The 17,592-nt window shown below is 46.9% G+C and overlaps 1 protein-coding gene across 5 annotated transcripts in view; it reads right to left on the bottom strand.

Moving 5' to 3' along the window:
• Window positions 1-7,709, bottom strand: part of ube4b (ubiquitination factor E4B, UFD2 homolog (S. cerevisiae)) — an 80,980-nt gene extending 73,271 nt beyond the window's left edge. For 4 of the 5 annotated variants that reach the window (XR_015073578.1, XM_085967397.1, XM_085967398.1 and 1 more), the window contains exon 1: window positions 7,450-7,709. Coding sequence is in view for 3 of the 5 variants with exons in the window: in XM_085967397.1 (XP_085823523.1) it covers window positions 7,450-7,473 (24 nt within the window). In the remaining 2 variants the exon portion in view is untranslated. The remainder of the gene's footprint in view (window positions 1-7,449) is intronic. The other variant, XM_085967402.1, reaches the window with a different exon arrangement.
• Window positions 7,710-17,592: the final 9,883 nt, after the last annotated feature.

The following is a 17,592-nucleotide window of genomic DNA, read 5'->3' as shown; positions in this document are numbered from 1 at the left end:
GCCTCGAGCGGCACCTGTTATGCCATTCAAAATAAAAGTCTGCTGGGGAAAAGCTGCAGTCTCAACATCAGCTGAGAATTGGATCAGAACTCAGAACAGCCCAACTGTTGTGATTTAGAGACTAGATCAGCCATATAAATATACAATAGGCAGTGTTCGAAGAGGCTGCACCGGTTCATTCCCACAACCAAATTTTCTCCCTTAGCACTTCTCCTGAAGGCGCTGTCCCATGCTGGCTGAAGTCTTCCAGTACCTTGCCCAAGTCTCCTTAGCATGTGGAAGCCCAGACAAAAAATGCTGCAGCGTGCATGTCTAAAACAGGCATCTCACACATATGTTCAGTCCTATCCTTGCCCAATATCCACACAGACACACTACCCAGTTGATGCTCTAGTGATCGGCAATGGGAACCGTGGTTAATCGTCCCCCTCCCTAGCCCAGCAGCACTGATCTAATTGTAGTGTCCTACTGCTGCTCTTACTCAACATAGGCCACAGACTTAACTTGGGACCTTCTGGATCTATATGGCTTAGAGCTGCCTCACAGTGCATTTACCAATTAAACTATCAAAGGACGATAGCAATATCAAAGGAGCCCATTACTACATACTTTTTTACTATACGGGCTCGACGGGCCAAATGGCCTCCGTCTGTGCTGTAACCATTCTATGATTTAATGCAAGGTTTTCCATGTCTCAGTTCTTTTAAAGTAATATATAGTCAGCATAGATCACTATGTGTTTATTTCTCTCCATCAGTTTTATAAAAATGTAAAGTATGCATTATTTTTTTTAAGTACTTTGTTTTAACCTTTGAACAGAAAACAAAAGCAGCTCTCCAATAGCATAATACATGCAATGCCCAATGTGGGAGCTACAAAGACAAAGTCCCTGTCTGTACGGAGCTAGTTGATCTTAAAATGGCAGTAAGGCCACTGTAATTAGACTCCGTGAGAGTAAACAACAAACAGCCAGGCTTTCTGCTCCCGATTGCGATCCAGTGGCTCCTGGTGGAAAGTATGCATGTTTAGGCATCAAGTGAGGATGGAATTGGGTTTATCTGCAATGACCCTCGTGGGAGAATGCCCTATCAAAACTCTCCATCTAGATGTACACAGAAAGGATGGCCATCTATGCGAAATACTGGAAAGTGATCAGCACCCATGGATCCATATCCACAAACGCCTTCAAGACGGGGTTTGGAACATATTTTTCCAAGTTAAAAGCACTATATAAATGAAAAGTTATTACTGTTGCTGAATGGCTCAGCTGATTAAGCCTGTAAGAAGCTAAGGCATCAAGGAGCTTTAAATCATACTATTTATACAATAAAAAGGAAACGAAACTCCATGCAGGTCCTAAATCCAGAAACTACTAAACTGAGGCCATGAAAAAAATTGACAGGGCTGTTCCACACGGATGAAGATAATCATTACTTTACCATTTATCAGCAGTAGTCAGAAAACAGCACAACTGTCCCTTGGACATACACCAGTGCCAGTTTGCTCACTTTTTCTCAGCAGTTCTTGTTTGGAAAGATTCAAACACAGTGAAAATCAATCAGATTTCCGCCCCTGCCACAGCACTGAAGCGGCTCTGGTTAAATTTAGAAATGACATCCTCTGTGCCCGTGACCATTGTGCAATTCTCCCCTCGTCCTCGCCACAGCCTTTAACACGGTCAACCCCACCATCTTCCTCCATAGCTTCTCCCCCATTGTTCAGCTCAGTGGGACTGCTCTCCTACTATTCCACTCTTTCATATCTGACCATAGCATCTCCAACAAAGAGCATCTCTTCCCACCCCCACACCTTAACCGAGTCCACCAAGGATCCACCCTCCGCCCCTCCTGTTGCTCACATACATGCTGCCCCTGCTGACGTCATCCAAAAACATGGGATCAGGTTGCACATATACGATGAACCCAGCTCTACCTCTCTCGATGCCTGTGTTGTCAGATTGCTTGTCCAACATCCAGTCTTGGATGAGCCACAATTTCCTCCAGTTAAACCAAAGCCATCATTTTTGCTCCCCACCCCCACAAACTCCATAACTTGCCATTGATTCCTTCCCCCTACCTGACCACCATCTCCAGTTCAACCTGATCATTCACAACCTCAAGAGTCTGATCCAATATCTTCTCCAGCACAAAGACTGCCTACCTCCACGCCTACCTCAACCAATCTGCTGTGGGAACCTGGTTGATGTTACAGGGGCTGAAACCCTCATCCTTGCCTTTGCCACCTCCAGACTTGACAATCCCAATGGTCTCCAGGCTGGCATCCCATCCATACTTTGTAAAAACCAGCTTATCCAAAACTCTGCTGCCCATATACTATCCTGACCAATTCCCACTCACCCATCACTCCCGTCCTTGCTGGCCTACATTAGCTGCCGGTTCTCCAATTTACAATTCTCATCTGGTGTCCCCCAGGGGTCAGTACTGGGATCACTGCTCTTTTTGATTTACATTAATGGCCTGGACTTGGATGTAGAGGGTATAATTTCAAAATTTACAGGTGACACAAAGCTTGGAAATATAGTAAACAGCGAGGAGGATAATAGCAGACTTCAGGGGGACATAGACAGACTGATGAAATGGGCAGACACATGGTAGATTAAATTTAATGCAGAGAAGTGTGAAGTGATGCATTTTGGAAGGAAAAATGAGATGCAGCAGTATAAACCAGATGGTACGACTTTAAAGGGGGTGCAGGAACAAAGAGACCTGGGGATTCACATACACAAATCTTTGAAGGTGGCAGGACAAGTTGACAAAGCTGTTAAAAAGGCATTAGGATCCTTGACTTTATAAATAGAGACAGAGTACAAAAGCAAGGAAGCGATGGTAAACATTTACAAATCACTGGTTAGACTTCAGCTAGAGTATTGAGTCCAATTCTGGGCACCACTTTAAGGCTTTGAGGAGGGTGCAGCAGAGATTTAGCAGAAACGAGGGAATTCAGTTATGTGGAGAGACTAGAGAAGCTGAGCTTGTTCTTAGAGCAAAGGTTAAGGAGAGATGTAATACAGGTGTTCAAAATTATATGGGGTTTTGATAGAGTAGATAGGGAGAAAGTTTTTCCACTAGCAAGAGGGTCGGTAACCAGAGGACACAGATTTAAGCTAATTAGCAAAAAAAATCCAGTGGGTTTAGGAGAAGGAATTTCTTTCCTTTTATGCAGCGAGTTATTATCTAGCATGCACTGCCTGAAAGGGCGGTGGAAGCCGATTCAAAATAACTTTCAAAAGGGAGGTGGATATATACTTAAAAAGGAAAAATTTGCAGGGCTACAGAGAAAAAGCAGGAATGGGAGATTAATTGGATGGTTCTTTCAAAGACCCGGCACAGGTACGATGGCCTCCTTCTGTGCTATATGATTCATCCTCATGTTTAAATCCCTTCATGACCTCGCTAATCGCAGTAACTTTCTCCAGCTCTACAGGATTCCTGCCTCCCTTCACCCCAATATTGGCAGCCGTGCCTTCAGCCACCTAGGCTCTGTGCTCTAGAATTCCCTCCCTAAACCCCTCTGCTTCTCCACCTCCTCTTTTAAGACTATCCTTAAAACCCACCTCTGACCCATATTTTAGTCACCCCTCTCATATCTCCTGCTTAGGCTTGGTGTCAATTGTTGTCTCATGACACCCGTGAAGTACCTTGGGACATTTTTCTATGTTAAAGGCGCTATATAAATGCCTTTAACATAGTATGTAGTTGTTAGTGTAAATTTTCTTATTCTATATTTTAGTACGTTTATCTTATTAATTTGTTCTTATCTTTCAATTCTCTCCATGTGCATATTACTGCAGGAGCATCCTAGTCAGAAGCTCAACATTTTATAAATTGGGAAAAAGACAAGGTTACAGAAAATACAAAAATTTGATTCTCCTCGCTCTGTGTATATTTCTTGCATACCTACAATTTTACTAATTACAGAGGGTAGGCTTAGGTTGCTGGTTTAAACTATTCCTTCTCAAAATGCATAGAATACAGGCAATTCAATGCATGTTGCCAGCTAAAATGCTCTTAAGTTCAACTCTATAATGACCCATTTTGCATCCAGTGCAATGTTGTTGGCAATGACGAACGGGCAAAGACCCTCTGGTCCGTGCAGCCTGCCCCACACAATCGCAATATAGACACCCCACCCGAAACCATGTGATCTCTTGGAAGGGGCAAAAAAAGATAAAAAACCAAGGCCAATTGGGGTGGGGGGGGGAAGAATCTGGGAAATTCCTCTCCGACCCACCTAGGCAATCAAAACTAGTCCACGAGATCACACTGGCCCACAATTCCCTGCAATACCTACCTTCTGTAAGAGGCAATCTCCGCCCCAGCCAGAAACCGGTCCAGCTTAATTTAACTGACAAGGTCTCAGTTCATCCAAATACTTAATTGACCAATCAAAAGTAGTTCAATTCAGTCAGTAACTACCAATGTAGAACAAAGTATGCAAGAGAAATCTGAGCAAGTTATTTATGTTTCCCCCAAAGTTACCAGGCATTAAATAGAAACGATCAGAAAACCAGCCAAATTGCTCAAAAAATACATCAGAATTTTTTTACTTGCCATTTTTCTTCTGCACTGAGCAGAGTGTGAATAACTAGAACGCTTATAACAGTAAAAATAAAATGACTAAAAGCTTAGCGATACGATTGTTCGTACTGCCTGCAAGAAGTTACCCTCAGATAGGTCTGGTCTGACTGGAATCTGGGGCTTCAGCTGGAAATTTCACTGGGTCTGAGGGTTAAATTTGCAACTGTTGTGGGCAAATTGGAAGAGTCTTAGATGCATGAGGCGAGTTGTTTTCACACCCGTCCATGGAACACCATGGCCATAATGCAGCAAGCCATCCTATGTCATATGACAACCCCAGAGAAAGGACTGGAAAGTTCAAGCTCCTACAGAGGAATTGTTTGCGCAAAAATAAATGATTGAGACAGACATGATGGGAGTTGCACTTTTCACTCAGTTCCTATGGAACTAGAATACCCGGAGTACACCGTGACCCAGGCAAAAAATTTACAAATAACTGAGGTACAAGTGACTGGGAAAAATACTACTTTTTTTTTCCTTCTTGTTTAAGCTATTAAAATTTCTGAAGTAACAGTGGTGCTTGAAATGAGAATCGCAGCCAGAATCAGTTCAGCCAATCAGGCCTTGCAAAAGATCATTTGCTGCTCAATGGAGACTGAGCAGTAGGAAAAACTTACCTGAGCAATGGTACACGAACAACTACAGCAAAAACTATAAATACATTGTGGGGAGTAAAATGGATGGGGGGGGGGGGGGGGGGGGAAAACGGGAACAAATTCATAAAGTTTAGAGCAAATAAATAGTTTATAGTGTGAATTTAGGAACATAGGAGGCCATTCAGCCCCTCAAACCTGTTCCGCCATTGCTGATGGCCATATATCCACCTTTGGCCCATATCCCTTTATACCTTTGGTTAACAAAAATCTATCAATTTCAGATTTAAAATTAATTGATCCAGCATCAATTGCCGCTTGCGGAAGAGAGTTCCAAAACTTCTACCACCCTGAGCGTGTAAAAGTGTTTCCTAATTTCACTCCTGGAAGGTCTGGCTCTAATTTTTAGAATCTGCCCCCTAGTCCTAGAAACCCCAACCAACAGAAATAGTTTCTCTCTATCTACCCTATCTGTTCCCTTTAATATCTTGAAATAACTGGAAACAAGGGGTTTTCATTGGGAAATACAAAGTTATTTATAGCTCAAGTAATTTCTGCAAGATGGCAAGTAGCTAGTATTGCCATAATATCAGTGAGGCCTGTATCTATGCAATAATTTCACCTAGAGTCAGTGTTATGATATTTTTCTCAGTAAATCTGATGCATTACAGTGACAAGAAAAACTGAACAGAACTGCGATAAAACTCTAAAAAAAGATATAGTACCAGCTCAGTGAGTTTTCCAGTTCAAGTACAACCAATTACAATTTTACAGATGGTTTTCAGAGCACGACTTAGACATCATGGATGAATGGCACAATAGAATTGCTGGCAAGTGATGTATAGGAGAGAGCTAAATTACTTAAGTTTAACCTATTTTCTTTAGTGAGAACATCACAATCTTTGAAATAAGTCATTGTCATTCTAACAGAAGGTGATGCTAAACATGGGTGAGTCGGAAAGTAGCAGTCAATGTTATAAACAGAGGAGGGAATCAGAGAGAGAAAGGTTAGAGGAAAAAGATCACAACATCCTGTACAGGTACAAGGTGGAATGCTGTAATAATTCAAAAAGGAGTTGATCAAGATCATGCAACTGTTTTCTCACCAATGATAACACTATACTAGTCCTACTGCTTCAATGTCTGCTGCAACTGTTAGCTTGAACTAATATCCTTCTCAGCCAGTTCAGTTTTATACATAATCTGCAGAGATTTCAGAACTTCTTGTGAAGATTGACCACAGGTTAGAATCAAATATTGAGAGCTGGATGAAAGTTGACCATTTCAAAATGAAGGTTAGGTCCTTTAAACACAAACAGTTACTAAAAAAAAACACATAATTGTCAAACCAGTTTGGTTAAAACAGCATACATTATCAAGCACAAGTACATAGCAGTACAAGTACTATTTGTGGTCAAATATGGCAATTGTTACATTTTGTTATGACCACAAATTAATACTTTCACTTTCCTCATAAAATGCAAAAATAAAAATCCAAGTTATCAGTGTGCCAAGTTACATTTGCAAAATAAAGCCAATTTAATATAACTGAATGATTTGCTACTAAAGGTAACTAGTTTTCTGAAAATAGAATAATCAACTGGAAAAATTATCCAATAATATGTGCTATTCACTTATGATATAATTATCTTCATAGTCTCTCTCATCAAATTCAGACGATGGTTTATATATATTTGCACATATGATCCATTCCCAAGATCTAAATCCCATTTTTCTCCTTCCCCTCCCTAAAAAAAATGTAGAGGCCTACAGCTTCAGGCTAAAAAGGCAAAAGTACAATTAGTTTTTTAAAAAACTGCAAGAAATTAATACATTTGTTTGGAGAGTGTACAAAATGCAGGTTTCAGGAAGGGTGCATCTTAGAACTGGATTTTTCTAAAAGAAACTACACAAATGCAACAGAGAAACAGAAATCAGTTATTTACATTCAAAAACCGCATTTTAGCCACTTTTAATCGGCACTTATTTTTGCAGTTTCCCTGTTTACAAGCAAGCCATTATACAAATTACTTAAAAGAAATCTGTAAAGCAAAAACTGAAAAAGAGATCTTCGTAAACCCTTAAATCACAAAATAGGCAATAATGGCCTAGAGATGTCGACTTCAATGATACTGGTGGCTTCAACAATAGGGCAGTTTTTTTAATACTTAAATCAAATATAAAGTACGAATAAAATAATCAACACGCTGAACAGATGAGAAACAGGACATTACTGAAAAAACAAGGGCTTTCCTCACCTCATCAGCACTAAGTTCTTCCATTCTTTCAGTATATTTTTCCTTTTTTTAAAAAAAATCTTACTTTTTCAGCAAAAGTGCATAGTTTTTCTCAAACTCTTTCACTGAACATAGGTAAAGGTTGCTGCTCGTCGGGGAGGGGGAAATAAAAGAAAAATACCCCCCCTTTCTTCAGCCTGTTCTCTTTCCAGAAACCTGCCTTTGACACAAAGTCTCTTATTCATCAAAACAACACCGGCGCCATTTTGGATCGATCAGGTGACGCCGCGCAGACTCGCCAGCAACAGCCAATCGCCGGCCGCGTGCACCCAGCGCGCCGGCCAATCAGCCCGCGGCGGGCACGCACGGCCAATCGCAGGCTCCCAAAAAAAGCCGCGCTCCGATTGGCGCAGAACTGTGCTAAGACGGGGAGCAAGGCTGTCGTTCGCCGGAGTCCCCGGAGGAGGGACGCAGCAGGAGGTTTGGGGTGCTGCGCTTTTCGCAAGGAGTGTGATGACTAGATAATTTTTAAAATGTTGATTGAGGGATAAATATTGGCCAGGACACTGGGGAGAACTCCCCTGCTCTTGTTCAAAATAGTGGCCATGGGATCTTTTACATCCACCTGAGAGAGCAGACAGACCCCGGTTTAACGTCTCATCCGAAAGACAGCACCTCCGACATTGCAGCAGTCCCTCAGCACTGCATTGATTTTTGTGCTCAAGTTCCATGGAGTGGGATTTGAACCCACAACATAAGAACATAAGAAGTAGGAGCAGGAGTAGGCCATACGGCCCCTCGGGCCTGCTCCGCCATTCAATAGGATCACGGCTGATCCGAACTTAGACTCACGTCCACTTCCCTGCCCTCTCCCCGTAACCCCTTATTCCCTTATCAGCTAGGAAACTGTCTATCTCCGTTTTAAATTTATTTAATGTCGCAGCTTCCACAGCTCTCTGAGGTAGCAAATTCCATAGATTTACCACCCTCTGAGTGAAGAAGTTTCTCCTCATCTCAGTTTTGAAAGGGCAGCCCCTTATTCTAAGATTATGCCCCCTAGTTCTAGTCTCACCCATCAGTGGAAACAGCCTCACCGCATCCACCCGATCAAGCCCCCTCACAATCTTATATGTTTCGATAAGATCGCCTCTCATTCTTCTGAATTCCAATGAGTAGAGGCCCAACCTACTCAACCTTTCCTCATAAGTCAACCCCCTCATCTCCGGAATCAACCGAGTGAACCTTCTCTGAACTGCCTCGAGAGCAAGTATATCTTTTCTTAAATATGGAAACCAAAACTGTACGCAGTATTCCAGATACAACCTTCTGACTCGGAGGCAAAGGTGCTACCCACTGAGCCACAGATGATACTGTGAGCAAAAAAAGAAAGGATAACTCATCCACATCCCGGGGGGTAGCGAGGAAGGAATAAACTCTTCATTATAAGCGTGTGCAAAAAAGGTTAGCCGCCCGAATTCTTGGTTGTAGGAATCCCCCTCTTTTTTCAACAATTTCCTTCATACATACAGAACAGGTGAAGGATTAATGATGCCTCACCTCCCCAAATCTGCTGGGGCATGCAGCAGCCCAGCACATTATAGCTACATCTTACGCCTTTTGCAGTATGTCCTCAAGCCCAAATTTTTCCTCGGATTGCAAGATCTACACTAGTGTCCCAAAAAGGGAAAGTACTGGAGTACAGGAGGAGGCAGCCTGCACCACTGTCTGAGTGTGATGTAATCTACTAGTTAATCTTGTTGTTTGCTTTGTTCCCAGCATTTTCAGCTGTGTAAATTTTAGTCAGAAACACCTTGCATTACACAAGCACAATCTGCTCTTCTTCAAAATAGTGCCACGGGATCTTTTACATCCACCTGAGAGAGCAAACAGGGCCTCGGTTTAAAGTCTCATCCGAAAGATGGCACCTCCAACAGTGCAGCACTCCCTCAGTACTGCACTGGAGTGTCAGCCTAGATTTTCATGCTCAATTTCTCTGGAGTGGGACCTGTGCCCACAACCTTCTGACTTAGAGGCAAGAGTGCTACCAACTGAGCCATGGCTGGCAGTAAAATAAATACTTATTTAGTGTCCTAGGCCCAGCTGCTTCATCAATGACCTTCGCTCCATCATAAGGTCAGAAGTGGGGATGTTCGCTGATGATTGCAATGTTCAGTTCCATTTGCAGCTCCACAGATAATAAAGCAGTCCGTGCCCGCATGCAGCAAGACCTGGACAACATTCAGGCTTGGGCTGATAAGTGGCAAGTACCATTCGTGCCACACAAGTGCCAAGCAATGACTATGTCCAACAAGAGAGAGTCTAGCCACCTCCCCTTGACATTCAACGGCTTACCATTGCCGAATACCCCACCATCAACATCCTGGGGGTCACCATTGACCAGAAATTTGAGTGGACCAGCCACATAAATACTGTGTTTACAACAGCAGGTCGAGTGACTCACCTCCTGACTCCCAAAGCCTTTCCACCATCTACAAGGCACAAGTCAGGAGTGTGATCCACTTGCCTGGGTGAGTGCAGCTCCAACAACACTCAAGAAGCTCGACACCATCCAGAACAAAGCAGCCCGCATGATTGGCACCCCATCCACCTGCTTAAACATTCACTCCCTCCACCGCTGGTGCACTGTGGCTGCAGTTTGTACCATCTACAAGATGCACTGCAGCAAGGCTTCTTCAACATCACCTTCCAAACTTGCGACCTCTACCACCTAGAAGGACAAGGGCAGCAGGCGCATGGGAACACCTCCACCTCCAAGTTCCCCTCCAAGTCACACACCATCCTGATTTGGAAATATATCGGCCGTTTCTTCATCATCGCTGGGTCAAAATCCTGGAACTCCCTCCCTAACAGCGCTGTGGGAGTACCTTCGCCACATGGACTGCAGCGGTTCAAGAAGGCGGCTCACCACCACCTTCTCGAGGGCAACTGGGGATGGGCAATAAATGCCGACCTTGCCAGCGATGCCCACATCCCATGAATGAGTTTTTTAAAAATCAGACAAAGGAATTTCATACAAACATGTAATGCATTTATTACGATATCATACAGTGTGTTTTCACCCCATTTGACTTTGCAGCAAAATTCTTGGAAAGACGTTCAGTAAACTGAGCCAACCTGTCAATGCTTGCCCTGCCTGGAATGCAACTGTATTAGCTGGGCGTTGTCTTAATTCCACAAAGGCTTTACTGGAAGAAACACTTTCAAAATGAAACGCATGGACAAACTTCTATTTAGCCCAAGTAGCTGAATATTTCAAACCACTTAATGTCAGTGCAACTTAACTATTTTCACATGTAGCAGGAACAGCACCTCATTTTTTGATTAGGCACTTTACAGCCTTCTGGACTCAACATCGAGTGCAACAATGTCAGACCGTAACCTCTGCCCTTATTTTTTCCAGACGGCAGCTGTATGGCAGGGGGACCTCAGTCCCGTGCGTTGCACAGCCTGCAGCATGTGGGAATTCCTAGATGCTTCTTGCAGTCAGGATGACCACGTGTGCAGTAAGTGCCAACGGTTTGGCCAACTTGAAATACGGTTTTCGGAGCTCTAGTGTCGGCTGGAGGCACTGCGGTGTATCTGCAAGGCTGAGTTACGTGGATAGCACATTTTCAGACATGGTCACCCCGCAGCTTAAGAAAGTGCAGTCAGAGAGGGAATGGGTGACCACCAGTCAGAAGAAGGGGGGGCAGGCAGGTAGTCAGGAGAGCCCCAGAGTGCATCTCACTCAATAACCGTTTTTCTGTGTTGGCAAAAGTAACGGTTCCTCTGGGGAGTGCAGCCAGAGCCAAGTTCACGGCACTGTGGGTGGCTCTGCTGCACAAGGGGGGAGGAGTAAGGGTGGAAGGGCAATAGTGGTAGGAGATTCAATAGTGAGGTGTGCAGACAGGCATTTCTGCGGCCGCAGACGTGACTCCAGGATGGTATGTTGCCTCCCTGGTGCCAGGGTCAAGGATGTCACTGAACGGCTGCAGGGAATTCTGAAGGGGGAGGGCAAACAGTCAGAGGTCGTGGTTCACATTGGTACCAACGACATAGGTAGAAAGAGGGATGAGGTCCTGCAACAAGAATTTAGGGAGCTAGGTAGCAGATTAAAAAGCAGGACCTCAAAGGTTGTAATCTCTGGATTACTCCCGGTGCCACGTGATAGTGAGTATAAGAATAGGAGGATAGAGCAGATGAATGTGTGGCTAAAGAGTTGGTGCAGGAGGGAGGACTTTAGTTTCCTGGATCACTGGGTCTGTTTCTGGGGACAGTGGGACCTGTACAAGTTGGACGGGGTGCACCTGAACCGGAACGGGACCAACATCCTTGTGGGGAGGTTTGCTAGTGCTGTTGGGGGGGGAGGGGGGGTTTAAACTAACTTGGCAGGGGGATGGGATACGGAGTGGAGCTATAGTAAGGGGTGATGCACAGCCAAATATAGAGGAAAAAACAAGTCAGTCTGGAAGGCAGAGCAAATATGTAACGGCACAAGGGAGTATGGCAAGGCTGGATGGCATTTATTTTAATGCAAGGAGTCTTACGAGTAAGGCAGATGAATTGAAGGTGTTGATGAACACAAGGGAGTATGATATTGTTGCTATCACAGAGGCATGGTTGAGGGAGGGGCAGGACTGGCAGTTCAATATTCCGGAGTATAGAATCTTCAGGCGAGACAGAGGGAGTGTAAAAGAGGAGGGGGTGTTGCAATATTAATCAAGGAGTCAATTACTGCAGTAAGGAGGGATGATATCTTAGCTGGTTCCTCTAATGAGGCCATGTGGGTAGAACTTAAAAACAAAAAGGGGGCAAGCACTTTGCTGGGAGTGTACTATAGGCCCCCAGTCAGGGGGAGATAGAGGAAAAGATATGTAGGCAAATCTCAGAGAAGTGTGGAAATAATAGGGTAATAATAGTAGGGGATTTCAACTTCCCCAATATTCACAGAATCACAGAAACCCCACAGTGGGTGACTAGGTGTGTGGCTCAGGGTAGTGCGGTTGATGTAGTCTACATGGACTTCAGTAAGGCTTTTGACAAAGTCCTGCATGGGAGACTGGTCAAGAAGGTAAGAGCCCATGGGATCCAGGGCAATTTGGCACATTGGATCCAAAATTGGCTTAGTGGCAGGAGGCAGAGGGTGATGGTCGAAGGTTGTTTTTGTGACTGGAAGCCTGTGTCCAGTGGTGTACTGCAGGCATCGGTGCTGGGTCCCTTGCTGTTTGCAGTGTACAGCAATCCCTCCCCAACCGCGGGGGATACGTCCCTGAAAACCCCCGTGGTTGGTAAAACCGCGGTTGGCAAATATAAGACCTTATGGGAAAAATGGGGTTAGGGGGAACGCGGCCGTATTTACACTCGTCAGAGCCTAAGTAAGTTGCTTTATTTTAAATAACACAAGAAAAAAGATCAACAATCGAGGGGGGTGAATGCGGAGAAGCGACATCGTGGCTGGTTGATGCAACTGGGTCATCAACTGGGCGGTTTCTTAAATAATTCTGCGATGGATGGTTGACTCATTTTTTTCTGAATATCTTTCTGGACCTGCTTGTATGGTCTCATTAAATCCTCCAAACCTCGCTTGAATTTTAAACTACGCTCCAAGAATGGGTCAATCTCCCATAAAGAGGTCCGAGAGATTATTGGCAAGGAGCATTGCCTTGCTAAGGTTGGCACTTGTCATCTTCGACCTCTCCACCGTCTCCTCGCCCTCGTCCTCACTAGAATGCTGCATCAGCTCATCAAGGTCGTCCTCCGTCAACTCCTCACCGTGCGACTCAAGGAGCTCCTCGACGTCATCAGGCTCTATGTCGGCCAGCCCCTCGCCTCCCAAACATCACGCAACCTTCACAATGCGATCAACTTCATCGTCAACTGTAGGGAAGCCTCGGAAGTCTTTCACTGCCTCCCTCCAAAGTTTACCCCAGCAGGCGTTGAGTGTCGTCTTCTTCAGTTCATCCATCGATTCTTTTATGTTGGTGATGCAGTCAGCGATGGTGTAATCCTTCCAACAAGTTTTCACCATCAGTGTTGCATCATCCTCCATAGCCTCCATCATGCGGTCAAAGCTGCGTCGTATGTAGCATACCTTGAAGGTGGCTATCACACCTTGGTCCATGGGTTGAAGGAGTGAAGTCGTGTTGGGAGGCAGGAAGATGACTTCAATATTAGGGAGGGTGAATTGGAGTGCCGGCGGGTAGTCGGGGGCATTGTCGAGGATGAGTAGGACCTTGAAGGCCAGATTTTCTCTCGCAAGGTACCGCTCCACGTCATGCACAAAACAGTTATGAAACCAGTCCATGAAGACTGCAGCAGTAACCCACGCCTTGCGGTTAGAACGCCAAAAGACAGGGAGATAGTTTTTGTTTTTGCCCTTCAGAGCGCGGGGATTCAGAGAGTGGTAGAGCAGCATCGGCTTCACTAAACAGTCTCCCTCGGCGTTAGCACAAAGGAGAAGGGTCACCATATCCTTGGCCACCTTGAATCCCGAAGCATGCTTCCCAGCCTTCACAATGAAAGTTTGGGAAGGCATCCGCTTCCAGAAGAGACCAGTCTCATCCACATTAAATACCTGCTCCGGCAGGTAACCCTTCTCGGCGATCAACTTCTTCAGCTCCTCCGGGAACTTGGCAGCGGCCTCGTGATCGGCTGAGGCCGATTCCCCCACAACCTTGAGGTTAGTTGATACGCTTATCAATTACTTCATAAAAGGTGATGAGTCGAAGAAGAGATGACGAGTCGAAAGAAGAGATGAATAAGGCTTTTATTAGCTAAGAAGAGACCATGCTTCTTCGTGAGTGACTGAACAAGTCTGAACGAAACCCACACAGTGGTGGGTGGAGTCAGCTGAGGCATGCCTCCATACACAGCGCCACCCAGAGGTGGCAATATACAATACAGTGGTTTACCACATTCACCCCTTGTTTAATGTGAAGTCCGGCGGGGTGAAGGGTACTACAAGTTAAGTCTATCAGGAGGCCTTGTCTGACGTCCTGATCGTCGTGGTGGCGGCGGTGGTGTTGCAGCATCCGACGTCGGGTCTGGTGTCTGGGTGGTTGGCGAAGATTCCTGGGGCTTTGGCATGCCGTCTGCAGGGGTTGGGTTGGGAGGGGTGGTGGGGGATAACAGTGGTAAGGGGGATAACGGTGGTAAGGGGGATAACGGTGGTAATTCAGGGGTACCCGAGGGTGCGAGATCTCGTATGGAGACCGTGTCCTCCCGCCCGTCTGGGTATGTCACCCAGGCATACTGGGGGTTGGCGTGTAGGAGGTGCACCTGCTCGACCAGGGGGTCCGTTTTATGCGTCCTCACGTGCCTCCGCAGTAGGACGGGCCCAGGAGAAGTCAACCATGCCGGTAGCGAGGTTCCCGATGTAGACTTCCGGGGGAAAACGAACATTTTATCATGAGGGGTCGCATTAGTGGCAGTACAAAGCAGTGACCGAATGGAGTGGAGCGCTGCAGGGAGGACCTCCTGCCAGCGGGAGGTCGGAAGGCCCTTAGATTTTAGTGCTAAGAGGACTGCCTTCCAAACCGTCGCGTTCTCCCTTTCCACCTGGCCGTTCCCCCGGGGGTTGTAACTGGTGGTCCTGCTCGTGGCGATACCTCTTGTTAGCAGGTACTGCCGAAGTTCGTCGCTCATGAACGATGAGCCCCTGTCGCTATGTATATAGCTGGGGAACCCGAACAGAGCGAAGATGTCATTCAGACACTTGATGACCGTGGTACTGGTCATGTCTGGGCAAGGGATGGCAAAGGGGAAACGGGAGTACTCATCAACTATGTTGAGGAAGTACACATTGCGGTCAGCGGAGGGGAGGGGCCCTTTAAAATCGACGCTCAGGCGTTCGAAGGGGCGGGTGGCCTTGATCAGGCTTGCTCTGTCCGGCCTATAGAAGTGCGGTTTGCACTCGGCGCAGATTTGGCAGCTCTTGGTCATGGTCCTGACCTCCTCGATGGAGTAGGGCAGGTTACGGGATTTGATAAAATGGAAAAACCTGGTGACCCCCGGGTGGCAGAGGTCATTGTGGAGGGACTGCAGCCTATCACTCTGCGCGTTGGCGCATGTACCACGTGATAGGGCATCTGGGGGCTCATTGAGTTTCCCTGGCCGATACAAGATATCATAATTGTAGGTGGAGAGTTCGATTCTCCACCTCAAGATCTTGTCGTTCTTGATTTTAGCCCTCTGCTTATTATTAAACATAAAAGCTACTGAACGCTGGTCAGTGAGCAGGGTAAATAGTTTCCCGGCCAGGTAATGCCTCCAGTGACGCACCGCTTCTACAATAGCCTGGGCCTCCTTTTCGACGGAGGAGTGTCTCGTCTCGGGGCCCTGGAGGGTCCTTGAGAAAAAGGCCACGGGTCTGCCCGCCTGGTTAAGGGTCGCGGCTAGGGCGAAGTCGGAGGCATCGCTCTCCACTTGGAAGGGGATGGACTCATCCACCGCGTGCATTGCGGCCTTCGCGATATCGTTCTTGATAAGAGTGAAGGCTGCACACGCCTCTGGTGTCAGGGGGAAGGAGGTGGCTTTGATGAGGGGCCTGGCTTTGTCTGCATAGAGGGGCACCCACTGGGCGTAGTAGGAGAAAAACCCCAGGCATCTCTTCAGTGCTTTTTGGCAGTGGGGATGGGGTAGCTCCATTAGGGGGCGCATTCTGTCGGGGTCGGGCCCGATGACTCCGTTCTCCACCACGCAGCCGAGGATGGCCAGGCGCTTGGTGTGAAACATACATTTTTCCTTATTGTACGTTAGGTTCAGCCGTTGGGCCGTACGGAGGAAATTTGCTAGATTAACGTCGTGGTCCTGCTGGTCGTGGCCGCAGATGGTGACGTTATCCAAATAGGGGAAGGTTGCCCGCAGCGCGTTCTGGTCAACCATTCGGTCCATCTCCCTTTGGAAGACCGAAACCCCGTTGGTGACGCCGAAGGGGACCCTAAGGAAGTGGTAGAGGCGGCCGTTTGCCTCGAAGGCAGTATACTGGCGGTCCTCATGGCGGATGGGCAGCTGGTGGTACGCTGACTTAAGGTCGATGGTGGAGAATACTTTGTATTGCGCAATCTGATTGACCATATCAGATATGCGAGGGAGGGGGTACGCGTCCAGCTGGGTGTACCGGTTTATGGTTTGGCTGTAGTCGATTACCATGCGGCGTTTTGCAGTGGTTTTAACGACTACAACCTGGGCTCGCCAGGGGCTAGTGCTACCTTCGATAATGCCCTCCTTCAATAGCCGCTCCACCTCAGAGCTGATAAAAGCTCTGTCCCCGGCACTGTACCGCCTGCTTTTGGTAGCGATGGGTTTACAGTCGCGGGTGAGGTTAGCGAACAGGGGAGGGGGGGGGACTTTTAATGTGGAAAGGCTGCAGGTGGTTTGCAGCGGGCGATTTAAAAGTTGTTGGTTGCAGACTGTGAGTGGGGGGAGGGGTCCACCGTATGCTAGTGTGACACTCTTAAGGTGGCACTGAAAATCCAACCCTAGCAGGACGGCAGCGCAAAGACGGGGCAGGACTAGCAGTTTAAATTTTTTATATTCAGTGCCCCCTACTGACAGGGTCACCACACAGTAGCCGCTGATGTCCATTGACTGGGACTTGGACGCCATAGAAATGCGATGGTGCGTTGGCAGAATCGTGAGGGAGTGGCTACGTACCGTGTCGGGGTGGACGAAACTCTCTGTGCTCCCGCTGTCGATCAGGCAACTGGTGGCGCGGCCGTTTACCGCGATATCCATCATGGAGCTGGATAGATGGTGAGGGAGGGCTTGATCCAGCGTCACGGAGGCCAGTATGTGGCTTAGTGAGTCACTATAGTCATCCGCCGAGACGGTGGTCGGTTCCGGTGACGAAATGGCGGTTGAGTGCGTTGGATACGATGGCGGCGGATGCCATGCGGCCGGGGGTACACAAAATGGCGGATAAGGTGGCTGCTCCCACGGCCCGCACGCTGCGCTGCTGGCTGGCTTCCCCTTGCAGGCGTTAGCGTAATGGCCTTTCTTCCCGCAGCCCGAGCAGGTAGCTGTCTTAGCTGGGCAGTGCGCTCTGGGATGTTTTAACTGGCCACAGAAATAGCATTTTTGGGCCTGGTTACTGGGCATCGAAGCAGTTCTTACCGGAGGCTGCTGTCTCGGTTGGGTCGCTGCAGCGGTTGGTGCCGGGGGCGG

Source organism: Somniosus microcephalus, chromosome 25 (assembly GCF_052327205.1).
Source record: "Somniosus microcephalus isolate GS21.2 chromosome 25, FLI_Smic_1.0, whole genome shotgun sequence".
NCBI lineage: Eukaryota > Metazoa > Chordata > Chondrichthyes > Squaliformes > Somniosidae > Somniosus > Somniosus microcephalus.
Note: the sequence above shows the minus strand (reverse complement) of the source record. Positions and strands in the feature narration are given on the sequence as shown.